Source organism: Staurois parvus, unplaced genomic scaffold (assembly GCF_062004578.1).
Source record: "Staurois parvus isolate SC_StPar_1 unplaced genomic scaffold, SC_StPar_1.0 ptg001194l, whole genome shotgun sequence".
NCBI lineage: Eukaryota > Metazoa > Chordata > Amphibia > Anura > Ranidae > Staurois > Staurois parvus.
The window spans coordinates 170,342-194,161 of NW_028318990.1; the positions used below are offsets into that span (position 1 = coordinate 170,342).

The 23,820-nt window shown below is 42.2% G+C and overlaps 1 protein-coding gene across 4 annotated transcripts in view; it reads right to left on the bottom strand.

Annotated features, from left to right (window-relative positions):
• Positions 1–23,820, bottom strand: part of ANKRD28 (ankyrin repeat domain 28) — a 194,974-nt gene that overhangs the window by 115,521 nt on the left and 55,633 nt on the right. For 2 of the 4 annotated variants that reach the window (XM_089659998.1, XM_089659996.1), the window contains exon 2: positions 5,555–5,638. In XM_089659998.1, the coding sequence (XP_089516124.1) occupies positions 5,555–5,638 (84 nt within the window). Of the gene's footprint in view, positions 1–5,554; positions 5,639–10,816; positions 12,070–23,820 lie in introns of those variants that run through there. The other 2 variants (XM_089659995.1, XM_089659997.1) reach the window with 2 other exon arrangements.

Here is a 23,820-nt window from a genome sequence, read left to right on the forward strand (position 1 = left end):
AGAGAGTCAAACCCCATTCACAACTTCCTGAAACACCCCATGTGACTTGCAATGTCACAAGGGGATGTAAACACAGCCATAGATCATGGAACAAGCAGACAGGAGAGAAAGTACAGCACTTGGCGGCTTGAACAACAAAGCCCATGTATGAGATTTCAGCAATTACTGACAGAAAGGGCAAAAGATACATAAGAGTCTAGATCAGCAATGGGCAAACTACGGCCCGCGGGCCGTATACGGCCCGGCGGACCTTTTAATCCGGCCCGGCGGACCTTTTAATCCGGCCCGGCGGAGCTAGGCTCCCGCAAGGCCAGTGGTCGGCAAGCCGCGGCTCTTTACAAATTTAGATGCGGCTCTCCTGTGTGCCGGGCGCCCGCTCCCCTCCCTCCTCTCCCCTCCTCTCCTCTCGGATGGCCGCCCCCCCTCTCGGATGGCCGCCCCCCTCCCTCCTCTCGGACGTCAGGACTCTGCAGCTGTCAGGATGTAGGCGGGGCAGCCAGGATGTAGGCGGGGCAGCGTGACCAACTCCTCTCACAGTCCTCCCTGAAGACCAGAACGGCGCGGGAATACGAGAGGAACGCGCGGACCAAAGGTAAGTGAATTGACACAGGGGGGGGACTTACTATATGGGGGACTTACTATATGGGGGATGAATTACTATAGGGGGGACTTACTATATGGGGAATGAATTACTATATGGAGGACTTACTATATGGGGAATGAATTACTATATGGGGGACTTACTATATGGGGAATGAATTACTATATGGAGGACTTACTATATGGGGAATGAATTACTATATGGAGGACTTACTATATGGGGGATGAATTACTATATGGGGGACTTACTATATGGGGAATTAATTACTATATGGAGGACTTACTATATGGGGAATGAATTACTATATGGGGGACTTACTATATGGGGAATGAATTACTATATGGAGGACTTACTATATGGGGAATGAATTACTATATGGGGGACTTACTATATGGGGAATGAATTACTATATGGAGGACTTACTATATGGGGAATGAATTACTATATGGAGGACTTACTATATGGGGGATGAATTACTATATGGGGGATGAATTAATATGGGGGATGAATTAATATGGGGGATGAATTAATATGGGGGATGAATTACTATGTGGGGGATGAATTACTATGTGGGGGATGAATTACTATGTGGGGGATGAATTACTATGGGGGATGAATTACTATGGGGGATGAATTACTATATGGGGGATGAATTACTATGGGGGATGAATTACTATAGGGGGGATGAATTACTATGGGGGACGAATTACTATATGGGGGACGAATTACTATATGGGGGACGAATTACTATATGGGGGACGAATTACTATATGGGGGATGAATTACTATGGGGGATGAATTACTATATGGGGGATGAATTACTATATGGGGGATGAATTACTATATGGGGGATGAATTACTATATGGGGGATTAATTACTATGGGGGATTAATTACTATGCTTACTATGGGGGAATATTACTATACTTACTATGGATGACACATACACATCATTCATCTACTCTTGGTCCGGCCCCCGGGTCCAATATATGAACCCATTGCGGCCCTCAAGTCAAAAAGTTTGCCCACCCCTGGTCTAGATGCAGAAATCAACAGAAAATATGGCGCTGGCTTCGGATACGAGACATGCAAAACAAAATATGCAGCTAAAATATAAAAAAAAAAAAAAAAAAAAAACAGATGGGGGATAATTAATAAGGCAGAATCATTTTAAAAGCTTTGGCGTACTGGCTACATTGATTTTAGGGATTTGGTTGGCTGCCTTTACTACCACTTTAACCACAAGCCTACAGGGCACTTATACCCCCTTCCTGCCCAGGCCAATTTCCAGCGCTGCTGAAGCTTGAATGACAATTGCATGGTCATGCAACACTGTACCCATATGAAATTGTTATTTTTTTGTGACAGATAGCGCTTTATTTTGGTGGTATTTAATCAACTCTGGGTTTTTTATTTTTTCTTAAACCAAAAAACACTGAAAATTTTTGTTATAAAATTTTGTAAATAAGTGATTTTTCTCCTTCACTGATGTGCACTAATGAGGCTTCAGTGATGGGCACTGATAGGCTGCACTGATGGACACTGATAGGCAGCACTGACTGGCACTGACTGGTAGCACTGATGGTGACACTGAAAGGTAGCTCAGATGGGCACTGATATGTAGCATTGATGTGCACTGGTAGGCACTGATACGTGGCATTGATGTGGCACTGGCACGTGGCACTGATGGATCAGTGCCCTGATCATCAATGTACATGTCCCCTCCGCGGAATGCCGATTACCGTCTCTCCTCTCAAGCTGTCAGCGTGACAGCTCGAGAGGAGAGAAATGCCGATAACCGGAATTTCCCTGTTTACATGTGATCAGCTGTGATTGGACACAGCTGATCACATGACCGAGCCAACATCTTCAGCTCTTTCCGTGGATCGGTGATCCGCTGTGTCTGAGGGATACAGCGCACCGCCGATTGCCGCGTGCTCCGGGAGCCACGCATGCGTGGTTAGAATGGGAGGATGTCGTCATATGACGTCCTCCCAGAACGAGAGAACCACCTTGCGTTCGTCATATTACTATATAGTGGGCGGGAGGTGGTTAAAGGTTTGTTTAGTTTAGGAGTAGGGAATGGTTAAAATTCCTATCAGCTTCTTTTTTGCTGTGACCAAATAGGCACATTTTCCTTTATTGTGTACCTTAGAGATGCAGCAGGAAGCAAAAAACTAAAATAGGGATTCCCCTCAAACAGTTGTCACCAGAACACTTGTCCCATTGGAAGATTTATCCTCACTTCTTGCACTCATGACAACTGTAGCATTTTAGATTTTACCCTCACTTACAGACATGGTAACAATGAAAACTTGGCTAACCTTTCCCCACTCTATCCAAAGCTTAAAAAAGAAAGGGAAAAAAAAAAAAAAAAAAAAGAAGATTTGCCTATACACACACACAAGCTGTTCATACATCATATAATTTTCTTGTACAATCTCCTTTAGTCCTCATGCACATTGAACATTTAGCTGCTGTTTTTGGCTTTTTTTTCTACAGCCAGCATGTTATCCTATGTGTCCATGCACACAGGCTGTAATCAGCATTTTTTGGCTGGAACAAATCCCCAGAACTAGTGGGTTTCTAGAGGAGGTTTTTAGCTGGAAAAACATTCTAATGCGGCCAAATGCAGTAAAACCAGTGTTTTTGGACTTATGACAGAAAAACAATTTTTTTTGGTAAAAAAATACTCTAAAAACGCTAAAAAAAGCAAATGCGAAAAGAACTCGGCAAAACGCCTATACAAAAACGCTAAAAACTGCTGAAAAACTCATGTTTTTAACATGACTTTACACAACTAACGTTACCAGAGTTAATAAAACGCCCCGTGTGCATGGAGCCTTAGATTTACCTTCAGCTATGTAGTACAAGGGACTGCCTGATTGGGTACAAATTGAAAGAGTTGTTTAGGGTTGACATATTATTTGGTATTTGAGAAATCTAAAGGAAAATTGTATGATGTATGGCCAGCTTAACTCTCTACTGCTGTCGCAAAACCACAGAGCAGGGATGCCGACATGTAAACAAACCCATGGCCACAGTAAAAGTTTGTTCTTTCTCCGGGCTGCCAGTTTCAGTATAGAAGCAATTTGGCAACGAAGCCGCCTCTGTCTGGGGGGTTGGCATATCAGGAGGCAACGTTATCATAGCTAGAAAGTTCACTAAGTTTGACTCGCTCTGTAAGCTCGTGCAGAATATTCACACATTTTATACAGAATTAGAAAGACAACTTACATAGCCTGTGCTATTGGACTGGTGGCTGTGAGAAAATTTCTTAGCACTGGATTTTTCACATTGGTCAGCAAAAAGGGTGCCCCATCATCACCAGCAGGGGTGTTCCATGATCACCACTTTACGGACCAAACAGAGTAAGGTGGACTCTGAAGAAGTGCCATTGCACGAAAGGCCTCAGGAGGAACCAGACAGCACATGACACTACTGCCGCCTGGAGCTGGAAAGAAGCCCGGGCGGCCATTTTAATCAAGGTATAGTGTTCTTTCTGCTCATCACCATACCCCATCTGTTTTATGCGGTACTACAATAAAGTCATTTAATCTACTACACTATGAGCACTTCTTTTGTGGCTCCTGTCTGGAGCTATTAAGCCCACAGGTACCTGATAGTATCCAGCATATCCGGAGGAATAGGAGCCCCATATCCAGGCTGATCACCTCACCAATCTTAAGGGGACCTCTGGATCCAGTGGATTTAAATACTTCCCTAACGGCTTGATGACCGCACCATAGGAAAGTTCACCGGATTGTCCAGTATACCTCGAGGATTTATATTTATGCGCATTATCTATGCGCTTCCGGTGAGTGCGCATTTTTCACTATCGGCTGGAGTCACAAGTTCATCTGCTGCATTTTCTTCTGTTTTAAGATTATATATTCGTTTATGGTTTAACATGCGTTTATGGTTATTATATGTGGACTTATTGGCATACTTTGAATTTTTATATGTTTACAGCGCTACACCCTTTGTCTTTTGATTTTTAACAACGCCCATACGAAAAAAAAAACCCCAACAGGCTGGTTGTACTGAATTTGAATTCCGTACAGTCAGGCCCATAGAGAAATCGAAATTCAGCTGGTTCCCGCTGAACCGAGTACATTTGATTCGTCTATGGCCATCTTAACCCAACTACAGTATCCTTAAGTAGGGGCTGAAAAAAAAAAAATTGCAATGGACCGTGAGAATATACAAACAGCACGGCAGAAAGTTATGATAATTCCTCACCAAACATGCCTTTACAGGAATGTTGCCATGGAAAACAGGTGAAACCTGTGACCTCGCAGTTAAGGAGGTTGGGCCTTCAGGGTATAATGGCATGTAATTTCTTTTGCTTAACTTTTATAATAGTAAAAAGCCTGTTAAGACTATCCACTGTAAAACAAATGCATTATAAGAGACCTATTTAATGAAATAAATGAATAACCTCTTATTTACGATCCATAATTTAAAGCTAAACAGTGCAAAACCCTCTCTATGGTGCTTTCTTTAATAACATACAAAGTATTGTCATACAGGCCACGACAGACAAGCCTCAGAATATCACTTATTGTACTTCCACAACCGAATTATTAAAATCCAAGCTCATTAGGAATCATTACAAAAGAAAGAAAGATTTAGGCCTCATGCCTGACCGTTAAATCCGCTGTTTAAAGGCATATCTGGTGGGTTTTTTTCTGCCTTCAAACATCCTTCTATGTTACCCTATGTGTCCATGCACACAGACAATTAGAGGCAGGGGCTTTTATAGGCAGAAAAAAAAAACACTGCCAACGTATCCAAAAGCAGCTGTGCTTTGGCAGAAAAATGCTTTTTGTGTGTAATGCTAGGCACTTAATGCTTTTGAGCATTAATTCATTTAAAAGTCCATAATAATAATGATTCTAGAAATAACTATACAATCTGGGCTCACTGTTACTTTCAATAATAATCTTTTTACCTGAAAGTTTACATCTTCCTTCTTGAATATCAGCGCACGAACTTCATCTGGATCCCCGTTAAAAATAGCTTGAACCAAGGGAGGCTGAAAAAGAATGGAGGCAATTAGACTGAATCTGCAGCAAGAATGCAGGAAGTATTAATATTTCTATACACTAAAATTACAAGTTATGTGTTCTTATTTCCGAAGTTTAAAACAGAGAACATAGAACAGTCTTGTAGTAGGCTCAGTAAATCATGATCCCAACAAAGACCTTATACAAAAGGGATCAAATCATCACATCTGAACACTAGTCTTTGGTCTCAACATGTACTTGTAAGTCTGAATGTTACAGAATGCTTTCTAAATTTAGGTTTTCCAAATTCAAAGGGCTGATCCAATAACTATATGGCCTCATTCACACTGGCCTTAAAAACACCACTTTTCTTTTTTTCAACCTGTAAAAGTACCTCTAGGTAAGCCCGTGTGTCCATGTACACATTCACAGCTGAACCAGATATTGTACGTACTCTCCAGCGCCTCAGGATATGCACAGCCAAAATGGAAGCCAAGGGTACCAGGACAGCGACAACCAAAGGAAATGCTTCAGGGGTGCAGCCCTCCTCAGACGAGGAAATCAGCCACTGGATAGAGAGAAAACAGGTGGCGCACACACCTGCCTCAGGCATCAACAGCAAGGCTCCTACTTTCCATTCATCACACATCTGCATCAGAGGCTGGTCATCAGCTCTGAGGAAAGGGATTTGTCCCCGAAACGCGTCAGCCCTTTGACCGCACTGACAGTGAGAACACCTTGCCTGCCATTGTGGCCATTGTCATTTTTCTATGCTTTTTAGATACATGCTTCGTCTGTGAGTATGTTTTTATTCTACTTTCTTTCCTTACAATAAACCTTGGATAATGCACTAGGTGTGTGCGCCACCTGTTCTCTCTACACATTCACAGCTGTATTAGAAGAGGAGCATTTACAGGCTGAGACAAACCCACGAAAGACGCTGCGTGTTCAGGAGATGAGCTGATCAGCAGAAAAACCGCTAAACAGGCCTTGAGTGTGAATGCATTCCAATGGCCAGAACAAGTGAATATTCTGGCCAATGGAACCCATGAACACTGAAAAGCTTACTATACCTAAAAACGTGTGCAATATGTGGCCTTTACGGTGTTTTAAGCAGCTTTTCTCCTGCCAGGAGTTCTGACGTTATGAGGAGTTAAACAGACGCCCCGTGTGCATGAGACTATGCTCCCAAGATACTGAAAGAAGTTTCACTATTTAGGTCAATGCATGGGGTAAGACTCTGCTCAGAGTGACTGAGAACTCAGATCATGTGATCGCCGAGTTCTTCTCACCCTTAGAGCAGACGGGGGATCCACTGCATCTACTTAGGCAAGTATGATTTATTAGTAAAAATAAATACAAATTTAAAAACCCACAATCCCACACTTCTCTTATTAAAACAAATGAATAGCCATTATTTTACTATCCATAATTTAAAGCCAAACCATGCAAAAACCCTTTCTACATGGTTCTCCTTTAAAAACATGTCCAGCATTGCTGCACATGACACAAATCTTGATGCAATAATTAATGGAAGCACCAAGCAAGTCAATACTCAGCACAGCTAATCACTTTCCACCTCAAGTGAAGTGTGATCCTTGATATTCTCAGGTCAATAGCTTCTCAATGGCTGCAAGAGTCAATATGACGTAACACAAGGTACTGCTCACAAATAAAAGCTGTACATTCCGCAGCCCTGAAGTTGTCATGTGACCACACCGTGTCCAGAATGTACTATTCCCACACACTGACAGAAGAATAAACAAGTCATTTCAGTAAGGTTTAAACATGATCCTCTTTAACTTAAGGGCAAGCAGTTGAAATTCTAAATTCCCATACAAGTACTATTCTCCCTTAGGCTGGGTTCACACTCACATGCTGCAGTGCAATTTATATGCTTTTTACACACGATTTCAGGTGCACTCCCACTGACTTCTATTTGGCTGTATGTTTCCATGAAAGCGTATCAAAGTCCGCTATGCTGCATCTTTGATGAGCTTCCCAAAAACAAATGGCTGTACCTAAAACCATAGCACATTGGTGTGGACCCGGCCTAAAGCATCACGTAATATGCCAGCGATGTGTAAATACACAGTATAAAACAGTTACTATGCCCATCGCTCCTCTCAAAGCTGAACTCCAAGTCACACACATACTCTGCTGTGTCAGCAAGTCAGGCATTACTTCATTGCACATTGTCACATTGCTGTCAAACTAAAACCTGTCTCTAGCAGACAGGAGAAAAGTTAGCAAGAGATGATCTCAACAATGTGGGGATGTTCCTATAGGGCCCATTCACAGTATTGTGTTGCAGGAATGCACATTACATGTGTTGGTGGGATGCAGTGCCATTCACTCTGAATAGCACCCAAATTCACATTGGTGACAGCCATGTGGGTGCTGCCAGATATGGCATATGCATCTTTTAGTGGTGTTTTAGACAATCCATTCAAATGACTGGGCTGCCCTAATGAAACCTTCATTAAATGTGTGGCATAACACATTAAAAGTGCATGCGCCAACACATCACAATGGTACTGACCAGACAGTTTGGGGGGGGGGGGGGTTAATCGGCATCAAATTATAGTGGTGATTAGGTCAGTCACCAACCAGCAGGGGAGGGTGGGCTACAAAATTTGCTGAACAAAATTACAAAAATCACGTGGCATATTAAAACATTTACATATGCTATACTGCCAAAAGTATTGGGACACCCATCCCAATAATTGGATTCAGGTTTTCCAATCACCTTCATGGCCACAGGTGTATAAAATCAAGCACCTAGGCATGCAGACTGCTTCTTCAAACATTTGTGAATTAATGGGTCGCTCTCAGGAGCTCAGTGAATTCAAGCATGGTACCGTGATAGGTTGCCACCTGTGCAATAAGCCCATCTGTGAAATTTCCTTGCTACTAAATATTCCACAGTCATCGATTAGTGGGATTATAACAAAGTGGAAGCAACAGGGAACAACAGCAACTCAGCCACCAAGTGGTAGACCATTGACAGAGCGGGGTCAGTGCATGCTGAAGCATACAGTGCGCAGAAGTCGCCAACTGTCTACAGAGTCAAAGCTGAAGACGTCCAAATTTCATGTGGCCTTCAGATTAGCACAACAATGCTTAGAGAGCTTCATGGAATGGGTTTCCATGGCTGAGCAGCTGCATCCAAGCCTTACATCATCAAGTACAATGTAAAGCATCGGATGCAGTGGTGTAAAGCACACCGCCACCGAACTCTAGAGCAGTGGAGACGTGTTCTCTGGGAGTGATGAATCACAATTCTCTGTCCAGCAATCCAGACGCATCTGGGTTTGGCGGTTGCCAGGAAAACAGTACCTGCCAGCCTGCATTGTGCCAAGTATAAAGTTTGGTGGAGGGGGGATTATGGTGTTGGGTTGTCTTTCAGGTGGTTGGGCTTGGCCCCTTAGTTCCAGTGAAGGGAACTCTTAAGGCATCAGCATACCAAGACATTTTGGACAATTTCCTGCTTCCAACTTAATGGGAACAGTTCGGCGATGGCCCCTGTTGCAACATGACTGCACACCAGTGCACAAAATAAGGTCCATAGAGACATGATTGAGCAAGTTTGGGGTGGAGGAACTTGACTGGCCTGCCTCAACCCCACAGAACACCTTTGGGATGAATTAGAGCAGAGACTGCGAGCCAGGCCTTCTTGCCCGACATCAGTGCCTTACCTCACAAATGTGCTTCTAGAAGAATAGTCAAACCTTCCCATAGACACATTCCTAAACCTTGTGGACAGCCTTCCCAGAAGAGTTGAAGCTGTTATAGCTGCAAAGAGTGGGCCAACTCAATATTGAACCCTATGGACTAAGACTGGGATGCCATTAATGTTCATGTGCGTATAAAGGCAGGTGCCCCAATACTTTTGGCAATATAGTGTAGGAATCTAGGTGAATTTAGACATTTGCCTGGAAGTGTGTTCCAACTTTAAAGCGGTTTTTCACTAATCTGTTCAAAAATTAAAAGTCAGCAGCTACAAAAAAAAAAAAAACAAAAAAAAAAAACTGTAGCTGCTGACTTAATAATTGGACACTCACCTGTCCCAGGATGCAGCGCTGTCCTCACTCGGCCGGTTTCTTCACTGGCTTTGGTCCCCGGGTCTGGCATACTGTGGGCAGCTGGTTGTGACAGCTTGCAACTTCACAGCTAGCTGCCCACTGCGCATGCACGAGGCGCACTGATTGGTCGTGCAGCTTTCTGGGACCTGTGACGTGTCCCAGAAAGCTGCGGGGGAAGAGGGGGGGGGATTGAACTTCTGCTCAGATCACAAGGGAATCCAACCTAAGTGGAGGAGCTGGTACCTGTCAAACCAGGTACCCGCTCCCTCCCAGAAAAATGATGTGGCAAATGTTTTGGGAGAAGTTTCACTTTAAAATTAAAACCTCAAAAAATCCTATTCTGTAGATAAAAAAAATAAACAAAAGTATAGTTGCAGAGGAAATAAGTGGGTCAGGTAATGTGACAGGCAGCAACAGTCAGAATTCATATTGACTCTGACCATTCACCACCCCCTTGGATACTGCACCAAAACACACAGAGTCAGAGATTAACAGACAAAAAAAGAAAAAAAAAAGAAGAAGAATCTAAATCATTCGTAAGTAAATATCTTAATATTCTGATTCCACCATCAGCCACACATTTTTTTGTTCTCTGACTTTTACAGAACAATCTAGTAAGTGAATTGTAAAGCATGACTAGTTTCTAATGTCAAAAATACTCTTGTGGAGTCTACAAAAGTCAGTCTAACTGGAACACAAGTCTAAGCACATGAACAAAAGGGCTCATTTTGTGGTTTGCCATAAAACTTGTAGGTCTCATGGAAAAATTCTTTCCACGCTAAAACGTGTGATTCAACAGAGAAGGAAAAAAAAAATAGAAAGAGAAAGTTTTCTTCCCCCCATACACCAGTAAACCAACTCATAATTTCTACAGAATTTCAGCACCAGAAAGACATTAAAAACAAAAAAAAAAAAATCATATAGTGGGGGGAAAAAATGAAACTATTTGAAAATGTATACTTTATTTTATCCCTTAGCACGGCACAGACCCGTTATCCCAAGATTCTTTTCTGATAAGAAACAGATTTCTGCAAATAACTATCAGCTCTGTTTTATGCACTATAAATGGTAGTACCTTAAGCTTGCAGGTTGATTTAAAGAAACATATAACAGAGGTCTTACCGTTACAACTGCAGGAGGTGCGGGACAATATGGATTTCTGCAATATAATTTTGAAACATAGTCAGGGGATTCATCATCCCCCTCCTCCAAAACAACAATGCACACTCGGCTCATTCGATCAAACTTTGAGCCAGAGCTCTACTTCATGGACTACTAAAACTATAAAAGGATGGTACCAGGCCCATTCACAGGTCTACTTCCCATTTGCCATTAAAGTTTTGATGAAGCAAGAAGTAAATTACGGTCTCTAAAATACCAATACTGAAATAAAAAAAATAAAAAAAGTTTAAAAATATATATATAAACAAATACTCAATGAAAAAGAAAATACAATCCCAACAGGCTTCACTTGTGTTTTTTCTCCTAGATGAGATAATCTACTAAAGCAATTTATTGAGTGGCCATAAAAAGTTATTTATTTAAAAAGACAGGGTGGTAAAAAGAATCATTACACCCTGCAAGGTCATTTGGTAAAATACATTAGTCAGCTGTTTGTTGCCTCTGAATACTTGTATCCTGCTGAACTGATGCTGTATTTTTCATGTTAACTGAATCTGAAAATGGATTTCATTCATTGTATAGCTTTCCAGTGCTCTAATCCAGGACTGAGCTCCCCACGTGAAGCATAAAAAATCCAGCAAGGTCCACAAAAGTGGTAACAATGAAAGCTCCAATGGAGTGATGGCCTGCAGCTCATTCACATGTGATGAGTCAGACCACAAGGGAAAAGGGTACTCCCAGTGAAATGCAGCCGGCTAAATCCCAGGCGTCCCACATGACAGAAAAACAGAGGATGTTTACTTCAATATGTCCAAAGCAATAAACCGAGACAGATTTCACTCCAGACACAAGTAGCACAGGAATCTGCAGCCGAGAAGAGAAAAGCAAAGCAAGAAGTGCTACTATGAATGCAAGGTGCTTGCAGCCACTAGGAGTTGAAGAGATCTTTTCTTAAAGTATCTCCATTAAACACAGCATCCATTGTAATCCACAGCAAAAGCAGGCAATGGAGGTCCTTTTGCATTCATACGTCTTAATTCTTGGTCTGCCAGGCTCAATGCCCCCGTAAGCATCGCACACTATTTAATCAGCTGCCTTTCATGATTTCAGAACAAATCCTTTGTAGAAGTGAGGTTTTTCAGAGCTGCAGAGCCCCAGGCTGAGAGGTTGTTTGTAATACAGCAGAGACCAAATTCACTTCCCCAGCAGCAGTAGCATTCCATCCCAGCTGTTGTGGAAAGAAGCAAACACACCGCAGAGCTGCAGAATGAAATGCCTAGTAATGCTCACATGTTAACAAGAGATTTCAGCCACTGCACCCGGTGAGCCAGTTACTTCCTGTGATGGGGAGGGGCAATAGCCCTCATTCTGCAGTCGTCACCAACAACATTGGTGGTTTAGTGACTAATCTGCCTTTTGGAGGAGGGGGCACCATTCTAACTGAAGTTTCCACATGGAAAATTGTGCATTTGCCCAGCCTGACTCCAGCTTGAGGAAGAAGTCTTTTACTGCCACATATGAAAGCAGTTACATGAGCAAGCTATGCCACTCGGAAATGAAAAAGAGAAAAAAAAAAGTTGGAGTATATTTTTTTTCAAATATATCTTTTTTCCCCCGGAAACACAAAATGACCGAAGAGTAATCATTAAAATTAAATATGTACAAAACACCACAGGCAGATAAAAGAAAACCAAGTTTGCAAGTAATACATTTTACAAATATAATTTCTTTCCAATATTTCTATTTCTATTAACCACAGATAGCTGTATAGACAGTTGGCTCACCACTCACATTTTTAGGGTCCATGCACACGGGCATTTTAATAACGCTGGTAACGTTAGCTGTGGAAAGTCATGTTAAAAATGGGAGTTTTTCAACTTTTTTTTTTAGATATTTTGCATTATCATTTAGTGGCGTTTTGCTGTGTTTGCATTTTTTTTGACCAAAAAAAAAAAAAAACATCCAAAAATGCTGGTTTGCTGCGTTTTACCGCATCAGCATTTTTTACAGCTAAAAAACTCCTCTAGAAACCCACTAGTTCTGTTTTTTTATGTCTATGTGTGCATGGACACATAGGATAACATGCTGGGGAGTTTACTGGCTGTAGAAAAAAAAAAGAAAAGTCAAAAGCTCAAAAACAGCCGCTGTGAAAAAAGTCCATTGTGCATGAGGACTTGTACTTGCTCTACCAGCTTGCAAAATTCCAGACAAAAAAGTACCATTAAACTCTTAAAGTAATAGTAAAGGGATTTTTTTTTTTTTTTTAAACAAACATGCTACTTACCTGCTCTGTGCAATGGTTTTGCACAAAGCAGCCCTGATTTTCCTCTTCTGGCACCCCCAGTGCTTCTGGGCCCTCCCTCCAGCCAAGCACCCCCCCATACCCAGTGCTGCTTGCTATGGGAGCACTCATGTATGCTTGATCCCAAGCTGCACTCAAGTGTCCATAGTGTGGCTCCCTTCCCCCACTCTCTTCACAGGCTGTGATTGGCCAGTGAGGAGAAAGTGTGGAGCTGCAGATACTTTACTTTTTGTTTTTTAATCAAATACATTCTATGCCCATGTCTTCTACCTTTAAAACCACTAAAGAGTAAAAGAAAACAAATGTGCTCAGGAGTGTTAACTGTGCTGATTGCTTCTATTTATGCTGCAATTAATACATGCTAAATACTACAGTCAGCACTGTGACTCTCATACAGGTGATTATATAGTTTTTCTGCCCTCCCTTCTCTCCCCTTGTCCATTCACAGAATGCCTTCTATGTGCCAGGTGTACAGCTCCAGTTGTAGTATCTGGCACTTAAATTTATGAACTGCAGCGTACATAGAAGAAATCTGCACTTGCCCCACCAAGGCCCTGCACACACGGGTCAAATTTCGGTTGGTATCTACAGTACTGGCTGATTTTGGCAGATATTTGGCCCATATGCGCAGGGCTTAAAATGGTTAAGTTCACGCAAAGCTCATTTTTATTCAATACTCTACAAGGTAATATATTTATAGCAGAGTGTTAAAAACAAAATTAAAAGGATAACAAAAAATAAATGCCCTTTTTTTGGCGGGTTAAAAAAAAAATAAAAATATGCATTTATTATTTTCTTTGTTTCTGGAGCTTCTAAAGCACTGAACCAGCAATCAGCAGACCACAGGTGCCATGCAGGTCTCCTGCAGACCTGCAAGTGGATCTGTGTGCCCATACGGGCAAGCAGATACCTACTGACAGGAAGAATCACAGCACTCAACAGCGCCATGGTAGTTCATTGAGAACTACACGTCGACAGCCACAAAGGCTTTCAGAACCTGTAGTTTTCTCATTCATAGAATACCAAGGAAAATACATAGCTCTCTTGTTGTCCGTACCTCTGAAAGCTATTCTGTTAAAGAAATCCCAGACTGAAGTCTTAGCAAAGGCTAATATCCTGTGTGCCCTGCACCACTCAGTTGTTCCTTCCACTGACCACTGTTTTTGTAGTGATGTAGGTCAGCGGGAGGGACCACTGAACACTTTGGGGGTCACAGAAGATTGACAATCCTGGAAGTGAGGGTTTCAGAAGAAACTTCTGCCAGCGATTTTTCTTCAGCATGTTTGATAGCACAGGCAGGAGAGGAAAAGTATTCTCTATCTGTACATGATTTTTGGAAGGGTCTCTTTAACCACTTCCAGACCGGACACTTTTACCCCCTTCCTGACCAGGGCAATTTTCATCTTTCAGTGCTATCACACTTTAAATGACAATTGCGCGGTCATGCAACACTGTACCCAAATGAATTTTTTACCATTTTTTGAGACAGATAAGGCTTTATTTTGGTGGTATTTATTCACTGCTGGGATTTTTATTTTTTTTGCTATGTAAATAGAAATGTCCCAAAATTTTGAAAAAAAGTGTTTTTTTTATAACATTTTGCAAATAAATATTTCATCATAAATCTTGGCCAAAATTTATTCCGTTATTTTTTTAGTAAAAAAAAAAATCCAAATTAGTTTATAACCAAAAATTATAATTTTTAAACATTTTTTTTTTTACATTTTTTTATTTTATTTTTTATTTATTTTTTTTACATACTGTCACCCTAGCAGTACAGTGTCACTGTACTACTTGTGGAGGGTGATAAAGATTTTTTTTTTTTTTACACTAATTGCTTTTACACTCATATAGGATGTAAAAGCAATCATTTCTCTTTCTCTCTGTGTGCATTCTTGCACTCATTGAGAAGTACTGAGTGAGCTGTGATTGGTCACAGCATGTCACATAGTACAAGGCTGTTGTTAATAGCCTTGTACCATGTGACCTCTGTGATCATTCACAGATTTCACACGTAGTAAGCAATGATGCCACAAGTGACATCTTGCTTACTACTTTGCATGTGATCACTGATTGGCCAATCAGTGATCACATGATCGGGACTTCGTACAGAGGTCCCGTCCGACGATCGGTGTTTCACTGTGTCCGGAGGACACAGCGGGCACCGGATCGCGGTGCTGCGCGCTCCCAGGGAGCGCACACAAGAAGGTGGCGGGGAGGCCGTTTATAAACGGCCACCCGACCCAGCAGTGCCACCGTCTGGCCGTTTATATGCAACGGCTGGTCAGGAAGTGGTTAAAGAGGACATTTGTATATTTATCCAGCACAGTGCTGGATCTAGATAGGACTCAGGTAGGTAAGTAAACAGGGGAGTGAGGGGAGACACAAATCCAGGGAAATTGTTTTTAAATTAACGCAAGGAATGCATTAAAGTAAGCAATGTCCAGCCTTTATAACCAATTTAAAGTAAGTGACTGAGAAGCAGGAAGGAAGAGAAAGGCAGATTAATCTGAACTGAGACCAAGGGATTATCAAGGCCTCAGATGCTAGAGGATCTTTAGATCTGGCCACAAACAGGGAGGATTTAAAAAGGTAAATGGTCTCAGAGCCAGCAGTTAGAGAAGGTGGGCCAGGGAAGTACAGCAGAGAAAGGGAGGTGGTGGGAAGAAAAGAAAGAATGGGAGGGGGGGGGGGTCTCACAGGAGGGTAAGTAGAGTAGTAGAGGAGGAAGCAGCGAGAGATACGAAGACCAGGAAGGAAAAGCAAGATGGAAGGTAGGAGAAAGAGAGCAGGTTTCCTCTAGAAACACAGGGGAGGAAGGAAACTAAAGTCAGGTAATTTTTGACATCAGAATTTTACCTTCGTCCAAGAAGAACTCGTTCCAATAAAAGAAGGTTTTTTAGTAGTCTTCATACTTATTTTGAGAGGATAGCACATGATCCTCCATCCTCCTTATTGCCTCTACTTTTAATATCCTCACAGAAATAAAGCCTTGGTTTTTACAGCAATGGTCAGAAACACAAGGTAACTGTCTTACCTATCCACAATGCTGATCCCTATGCATTGTCCAGGCTTTGCCCATCACAGTGAGCATACCCCCAAGGGGTCTTCAGGGTCTGGGTTCCATAGGGATGGACCACAACCCTGGACCTGTATAGCACTCTGTGGCCAACTACTACTTTGCACCAAGTGTCAAGGTGAGTGCTTGTGCAGCATCCAGTGCCTGAAGTAAACATCACAGCCCGTTCCGACGGCATGGGGTCCAAGTACAGCTCCCAAGGTTTTACCAGCGTACCGATCCATATGCACTGCTTCTACTGTGGTACATAGAAGACAGCGAGGAGTTGACTGAAAACTCCAAATAGAAAATAATAAACTAGTTAGGCGAAGACTGATTTCTCTACAATAAAGCGGTCCATCACATTAGGACACCAACACAGTGGGGTACGGGTTATAGTGTCTATGAATATTTAGCCTGTGTGCTGTAGTGTACAATTAAGAAAACAAATTAGATCTATTGTTTGATTTGCTCAGTAAGTCCTCCTGCACACGGGACGTTTTTACAGCGGCTGTTTTTGGCTTTTGAATTTTTTTTTCTACAGCCAGTAAACTCCCCAGCATGTTATCCTGTGTCCATGCACACAGACTGTAATTAGCGTTTTTTTGGCAGGGGCATTTATTGGCTGGAAAAAACCTAGAACTAGAGGGTTTCTAGAGGAATTTTTTTAGCTGTAAAAATGCTCTAATGCTGAAAAACGTGACAAACCAGTGTTTTTGGACGTTTAAAAAAGAAAAAACTCTAAAAAATGCTAAAAATGCAACTAAACGCTAATACAAAACCACTAAAAAAAACCCTCCCTTTTTTGTCGTGACTTTACACAACTAACATTATCAGCATTAATTAAATGCCCAGTGTTCATGGAGCCTCAGAGTTTTTGTAGAAAAACATTTTTGTTTTAACATATATTGAATTTTCTATTTGGCACATTTGATACATTTACAGTAGCAGCCAGGTGTCAATCAGGCAGCTAGGTGAATCCCGATAATATGGTTGGGATCCTTCCAGAGCCTCGAGTGGCTCTGCCACATTATCTGACGGCAGGCAATAGCACACTATCAAGTGATTCTGGGTCACAGGAGAAGCAAATTAAGTGCACTCCTGTGACACATGGGAGGTATGACCAAAAAAAGCTTTGGCCATACTTCTCTTTGAAGCCAAGTCCCATTAAAATGTCTGCCTTCTTTTATCATCTCCATCTAAGCATTCTAGTACCATGTAATGCTGGGCACTAAAAATAGACTCATTCTATTACTACCTTTTTATTAAAAGATTTCCAGTACAAACAAGCAGGAGGACAATTTATATTGTTCCACAGATAACAGAAAAAATAAAACCCCAAGGTTCAGATAATAAAAGAGGTAGAAATAAAAGAAGAGCTAGTGAAACTACATATTTTATTTATTTTTAACTGATACGATGGCTGAACCCCATGGACAAAATTATTATGGTACTTAACACATCACAGAGACCCATACGGAGCTGTTCTAACATAGCTTTTCATACAGATTTAAGATTAAACTGTGAAGTACCTATGCAAGAACTGATCCAGCAGCTCCACTGACTGGTATCTACATAAACATAATAAATAAGGCAATAAAGAGCGCATTGAAATTATTATGATTTATATAGAGCCAACAGTTTGCGCAGCGCTTTACAATATAAGGGAGACAAAACAATTACAATACATTTCAGTACAGAAGGAATAGGAGGGCCCTGCTCGTGGAGCTTACAATCTAAAGGAAGGGAGAAGTGGTACAAAAGGTGATAGCTGTAGGCGATGTTCTGATGGAGGTGACTCAAATACAGTTCTTAGGTGGAGGTGGGGTACGCTTCCCTGAATAAGTGAGTTTTCAAAGATCACCTAAAGGTAGACAGGGTGGGGGCTGAGCAGACATACTGCAATAGGGAGTTCCAGAGGATGGGAGAGGCTCTGGAGAAGTCCTGGAGGCAAGCGTGAAAGGAGGTGACGAGGGAGCTAGAGAACAAGATGACTTGGGAGGAGTGCAGTGGGCGATTTGGACGATATCTGCAGATGAGGTTGGTGATGTAGCTAGGGGCAGTGTTGTGGATGACATTGTATGCCGTGGTTAGTATTTTTGATTTTATATGTTGGGTTAGTGGAAGCCAATGAAAGGATTGGCAGAGAGGGGCAGCAGTCACCGATTGGTTGGTAAGGTGTAGGAGTCAAGCAGCAGCATTCATAATAGACTGAAGGGGGGATAACCTGTGTAACGGTAGACCAGTGATGAGGGAGTTGCAGTAATCAAGGTAGGATAAAACCAAGGCGTGGATAAGTTGTTTTGTGGTGTCATTGGTCAGAAAGGTGCAGATTTTGGTAATGTTACGAAGACTGAGACGGCAGGATTTAGCCAGTGATTGGATGTAGGGCCCAAAGGAGAGGTCAGAGTCTGGGATTACACCGAGCACCCTGGCATGAGGGGGAAGGACTAATGGTTGTGCTGTTGATCTTAATGGTACAGTCTGAGTGGGGGATTTGGAGGAGGAAATATCACCAGCTCGGTTTTGAAATGAGTTTAAGGTAGTGGTGTGAAATCTATACTGATATGTTGCTTAGTAGATTTGTGATATGTGAGAAGATTGAGGGGGTGAGCTGGGGAGTGGAGAGATAGATCTGGGTGTCTGCAGCATAGAGATGGTATTGGAAGCCATGGGAGGTTATCAATGGGCCCAGGGAGGAGGTATAGAGAGAGAAAAGGAGGGGGCCAAAGACAGAGCCTTGGGGTACCCCAAAGGAAAGAGGGATGAGGAGGAGGAGTTGTATATGACTCTGAAAGTGCGCTGAGAAAGGTAAGAGGAGAACCAAGAGAGAGCAAAGTCATGGAGGCCAAAGGAGTGGAGATTACTGAGGAGGAACGGGTGTTGACTGTGTCAAAGGCAGCGGCAATCAGTGCCCATCAGTTGAATCAGTGCCCAACAGTGCCACCTATCACTGCCCTTCAGTGACTCCTCATCAATGCAGCCTATCAGTGCCCATCAATGAAGGAGAAAAATGACTTCTTTACAAAATTTTGAAATTAAAAATAAAAAAAAAAAATGTTTTTTCTTAGTTTCTGTTATAAAGTTGTTGGTCTTTTTTAGTTTGTTTAGCAAAAAATAAAAAACCCAATGGTGATCAAATACCAAAAGAAAGGTCTCAAAAAAATGATAAAAATTTAGTTTGGGTATAGTGTTGCATGACCGCTCAATTGTAATTCAAAGTATGAGATAGCTGAAAGCTGAAAATTGATCAGGAAGGGGGTAAAAGTGCCCGGTAGGCAAGTGGTTAAAGTAATTGTAACCCTCTGACATGAAATATGAACAAAGTGTATCCCTCTATAATGTGTATTTGTCTCAATCCACAGCACTGTCATTCCTTTCTGCTGCCTCGTTCCACTGCTATCTGCATGAGTCACTTCTGACTCCATGAGGTAAACAAGGTGACAGAGGAAGCTCCTGAACACAGTCCATGATTGGCAGCCTCAGCTTTGCCTGTGTGAATGAGGGGGGTGTCCATTTACTCCACTCAACTCTCCTCACTGAGCTACGTAGAGTTAACTTCCCTGTCCCCTGCTTTCTAAAAGTTCAGACAATCTGTATTAATTCTGGACTTTGAACAGATGTAAAAAAGAAGACTGCAGATAAAATGGTACAATTTATGCAGCATGATTTGTTTCTCTGTATCACTTTACTGGGTGTATATATAAAGTTTACAACCAATTTAAATTATTCAAAGTGCCAAGAACCCAAGAGGCTCTACAAGTCTGGTACTCACAACACAGACCATGGGCTTTCTTTGTGTGGCCTGCCACATGTTGGGCACCTATGCACCTTGTAGAAAAAAAAAAAAGGTGGCAGCAAAGTGATTGGCAGTCTTTATTTCAGTTTCAGGTGACAGCATGTAGATTTTCAGTGCCAGACAATGGAATCTCCACCGAACAGTATAATTAAGTGCCCACTTCTTTGGCAGAAACAAGGGAAAGATGACCATGGAAGCCCTTTCAAGCTGGTTTTGCGCCATTGGCTCACCTAGGTCTCTGCAATTGATAGATGCTGCTTGGAAATCTAGTTATTGAATTTTTTTTTTTTTGGGTTGCAGAATTAGGAATTGGAGCAGCAGGCAGAAATATATTCAGGCTGTATGCTGTGTGTTAACCTTTAGTAGCCAAGTGTTTTGAAGCGTTTTTGCTTCAATCAAAACTAAAATTTAAAATGAGCAGCGGACTGTTAAACTGGTGGAAGATGGTTATATAGCAGTCACAGGTATCAATGTGGTGTTTATTATTGCAGTCTCTGACACCAATGGTAGCAGTTATTACTGCATCCACTGACACCAATTCCGGGGGGTTTGAATGCTATTGATAACAATGCTGGGGGTTACTTTTTACGAATGCCAAAGCAGGAGCCTATTTTACGCCATAGTTTCTTCATTATGTATTACCATAAAATGCAAAAAATGCAGCAAGAAGGAAATTTTTGGGTGTTTAAGTACATTACAGTCCAATCATATTAAATGGCCTGCTTGAAAGCAAAACAATGCACCTCAACACACAAAAATGTGCTACTCTAGTGCATTCCTATGGAAGTGTTGGGGGCTGCATTTGAATCCCCCCCTAATTTTCTAGTTGACAAAACGTTAACCTACAAGAAAGGAAGTAAAAATAAATTGATTAAAGTATTTAAATGGTTAAAAAAGAACATGCTTCATGCGGCATATCATCTACAATTGCCATAACATCAGTGAAGAGATTAATAAGGTTTACAAGCTTCTGACGTAGGAGAAGTTGTCCTGAAAACATAGATCACAGAATGCCACACTTCGCTCCATCACGGGTGCTTCACGTATTTGTGCATCAGCTGTCATAAAGGATTAGCTAAAATCCCCTTACTAGCCATTCAAGCTCTTACTGAACTTCACTCTATCATACGCTCAAAGTCCTTACAGGGCAGGGGAAAGTGAAACACAATTGTAAAATAAAGTCACCCCATGCCTTTCTAATATGAAGTGCCCACACACAATTCTAGAAGTATACACACATTTAAGCTAGCAGTGGGTTGCTTGGATAAAAGTCCAACTGGCAAAAGATTCCTCCTGGAAAGAGAAATGTATACGCAGAAAGAGAAATGTATTACTGAACTTTATTAATAAAATAAAAGTGCCCATAAAACATCCAATTTTGAGATACAGTGCAATTCACTATTGCATCCTTTCCAATAAAGTGATCTGCAAACCATAAAATGTGACATTGTGCTCAAAATGTGATCTATGATCAGTGCGCCCCTCTTGTGACCACACTCACCAGAAAAGGTGGACACCCTGCTGTACGCAAAAGGCCAAAAAGAGCTCCTAGTGAGGAAGATCTCCTGTTCCACAAGTTCTCTGCTCTCATCCAAGCATTCAGTGGTATAGAGCAGGAGTCTCCAAACTTTCAAAACTAAGGGCCAGTTTACTGTCCTTCAAATATTAGGGGGGCCGGAGTGTGGCCAGCAGGAGTAGAAAGTTCCCTGACATTGGTGGGAGTAAACAATGCCATAGGCATGGTGGTCAGTGGGAGTAAAAAACATTACATCATTGGTGGGGCACTATTCTTCCCACTGATCTAAGGCACCATTCCTCCACTAACACCAACATTGGGACATAATTCCTCACACTGATATAAACTACAGAACACCATTACTTCCTGCAATTCCTATGAAATGTGCTGGCATTGGGCTCTTGGTTTCCTTGGAGATTTTTTACAGTAAAGCATTGCTGCCCATATGCCAACATAATGTAATTCTCTAGGCAAAGGGAAACTTTTAGAGTCACAAGATAGCTAGAATTAGGAGATAAGACTCGTTTGTGCAGTTCTGTTACTTCATCTAGCCCCTGGCTGGCGGGCTTATTGCCATAAGGTTTAAACATCTTGAACTTGGAGAAAACTTAGATGGCAGTATGTAGATAAGAGTTTGATCATGTGTTTCATAGGCCTGCTAGATGGCATGATTGTGATAAGTAACTGGGTGTGACTTTTCAGTGTTATCTGAAAGAAAGCATCTAGGTCAGAAGGGACTCATGCTAGGGGGAGTGGCCTGATTCTAGGTGCAGGAGCTCCCGCCGCCCACCTGCCATGAGAAAGCTGCCTGGGGCCTGATCCCTTCTATCTAATCTTCCCCACAAGCTGTGCAGTGCCCCACCCCCGCACTGGTCACATGGCGGTCGGAGGTGATGGTGAGCCCTGCTGGAGAGACCGGGAGGCTCAGATCCCGGAGCCATCGGTGCCGACTGATGGGGGAACATCCCGGGGGTCAGGAGGCTCTGGGAGAGTAGAAGAGGAGGGGCCCGAGTGGAGAGGGACCTCAGTGGAGACTGCCAGTGCAGGGCTGCACTGGCAGGTTAAAACGGACGGTACACTGTGGGGATTCGGAGGTCGGGAGACACGGCGGATGCAGGAAATATCTGGATACAGGTTACCCTGAGCCCCTGTCCAGATCACCCCCTCTCAGGTGATACTATAAGTCGAGACAAAAGACCCCAACGGGCCGAAGAGAGAACAGCAGAGATAGTTGGATCCAGAACCCCAGGCTCAGAAAGGATGGCGAGTTGCCGTGGACAATGGCAAGAAATTTAAAGCTGTTAATGCTCTCTGTTGCCAAGTAAATGTTTATCTGAGTTATGGGGCTGGACGGTTAGAAGAGCAAGGAGCCGGGGTATCTCAGGGGCCAAGCATTGAGGTTCATAACCTATGTGCTATTATTGTTATTCGGGACTGTAAAAGCTACTGGAGACGGGCCCCCCTGGAGGTGTGAGAGTATTGCACTTTGAACTCTGAGTAGAATATCTGAGATTAGTGGGTCTACTTCTCATTTTAATTACACTTAAAGGTAGGGGAGGAGAAACCCCACAATCCAGCACAAATACTAGCACAATAAAGAAATACTTGCCAGCACTGGAAAAAAGGCTAGAGACACACAGTCCATAGAAACAACAAGAAGGAAGAAAAAATCATGATGGGGATCAGTCTAGATTGTCATTTGGAGCACGTGAAGAGAATCAGACTAATAAATGTATAAATATACAAAACGATCAAAATACCTCTGGACAACAGGGAGCCAGATCACTAATCCCCACAAAAACAGAGATGGAGGAAATGTTTGCAAAACTGGAACCTTTTATGAAAAAGGAAATGGCGGTTATCCATAAGGATCTTGGTTGAATGTTATCAAGGGTGGAAGAAGTGGAGGAGAAAATGGAGACACAGGCTCAGCAGAAATATAATCTGGAACGCAGCGGGAGAAGATGAAAAGGGGACAGAGGAAGCGGTCATAAAAATTGGAGGACCAAGAAAACAGAGAGAAGAAATAATCTAAAGATCAGGGGCATCCCTGAGGATGCACAAGAAGAGGACCTCCGGGAAAAAGTAAAGAGTGTTTAATCTATTGACAGGTAGATTAGTTACAGATCCTTTGAGGATTGAGAGAATTCAAAGATTAAGACGCCAGGAATGACATCAGATACCCCCAGAGATGTGATTGTCCGATTCTATGACTATGAGGGCAGAGAAAGAATATAGAAAAATCTGCGGGAGACCCCAGAGTCTTTGCAGATACTTCTTCTGAGACATTAGCTAGAAGAAGGTTGTTGAAGCCCTTGCTTGAGCAGAT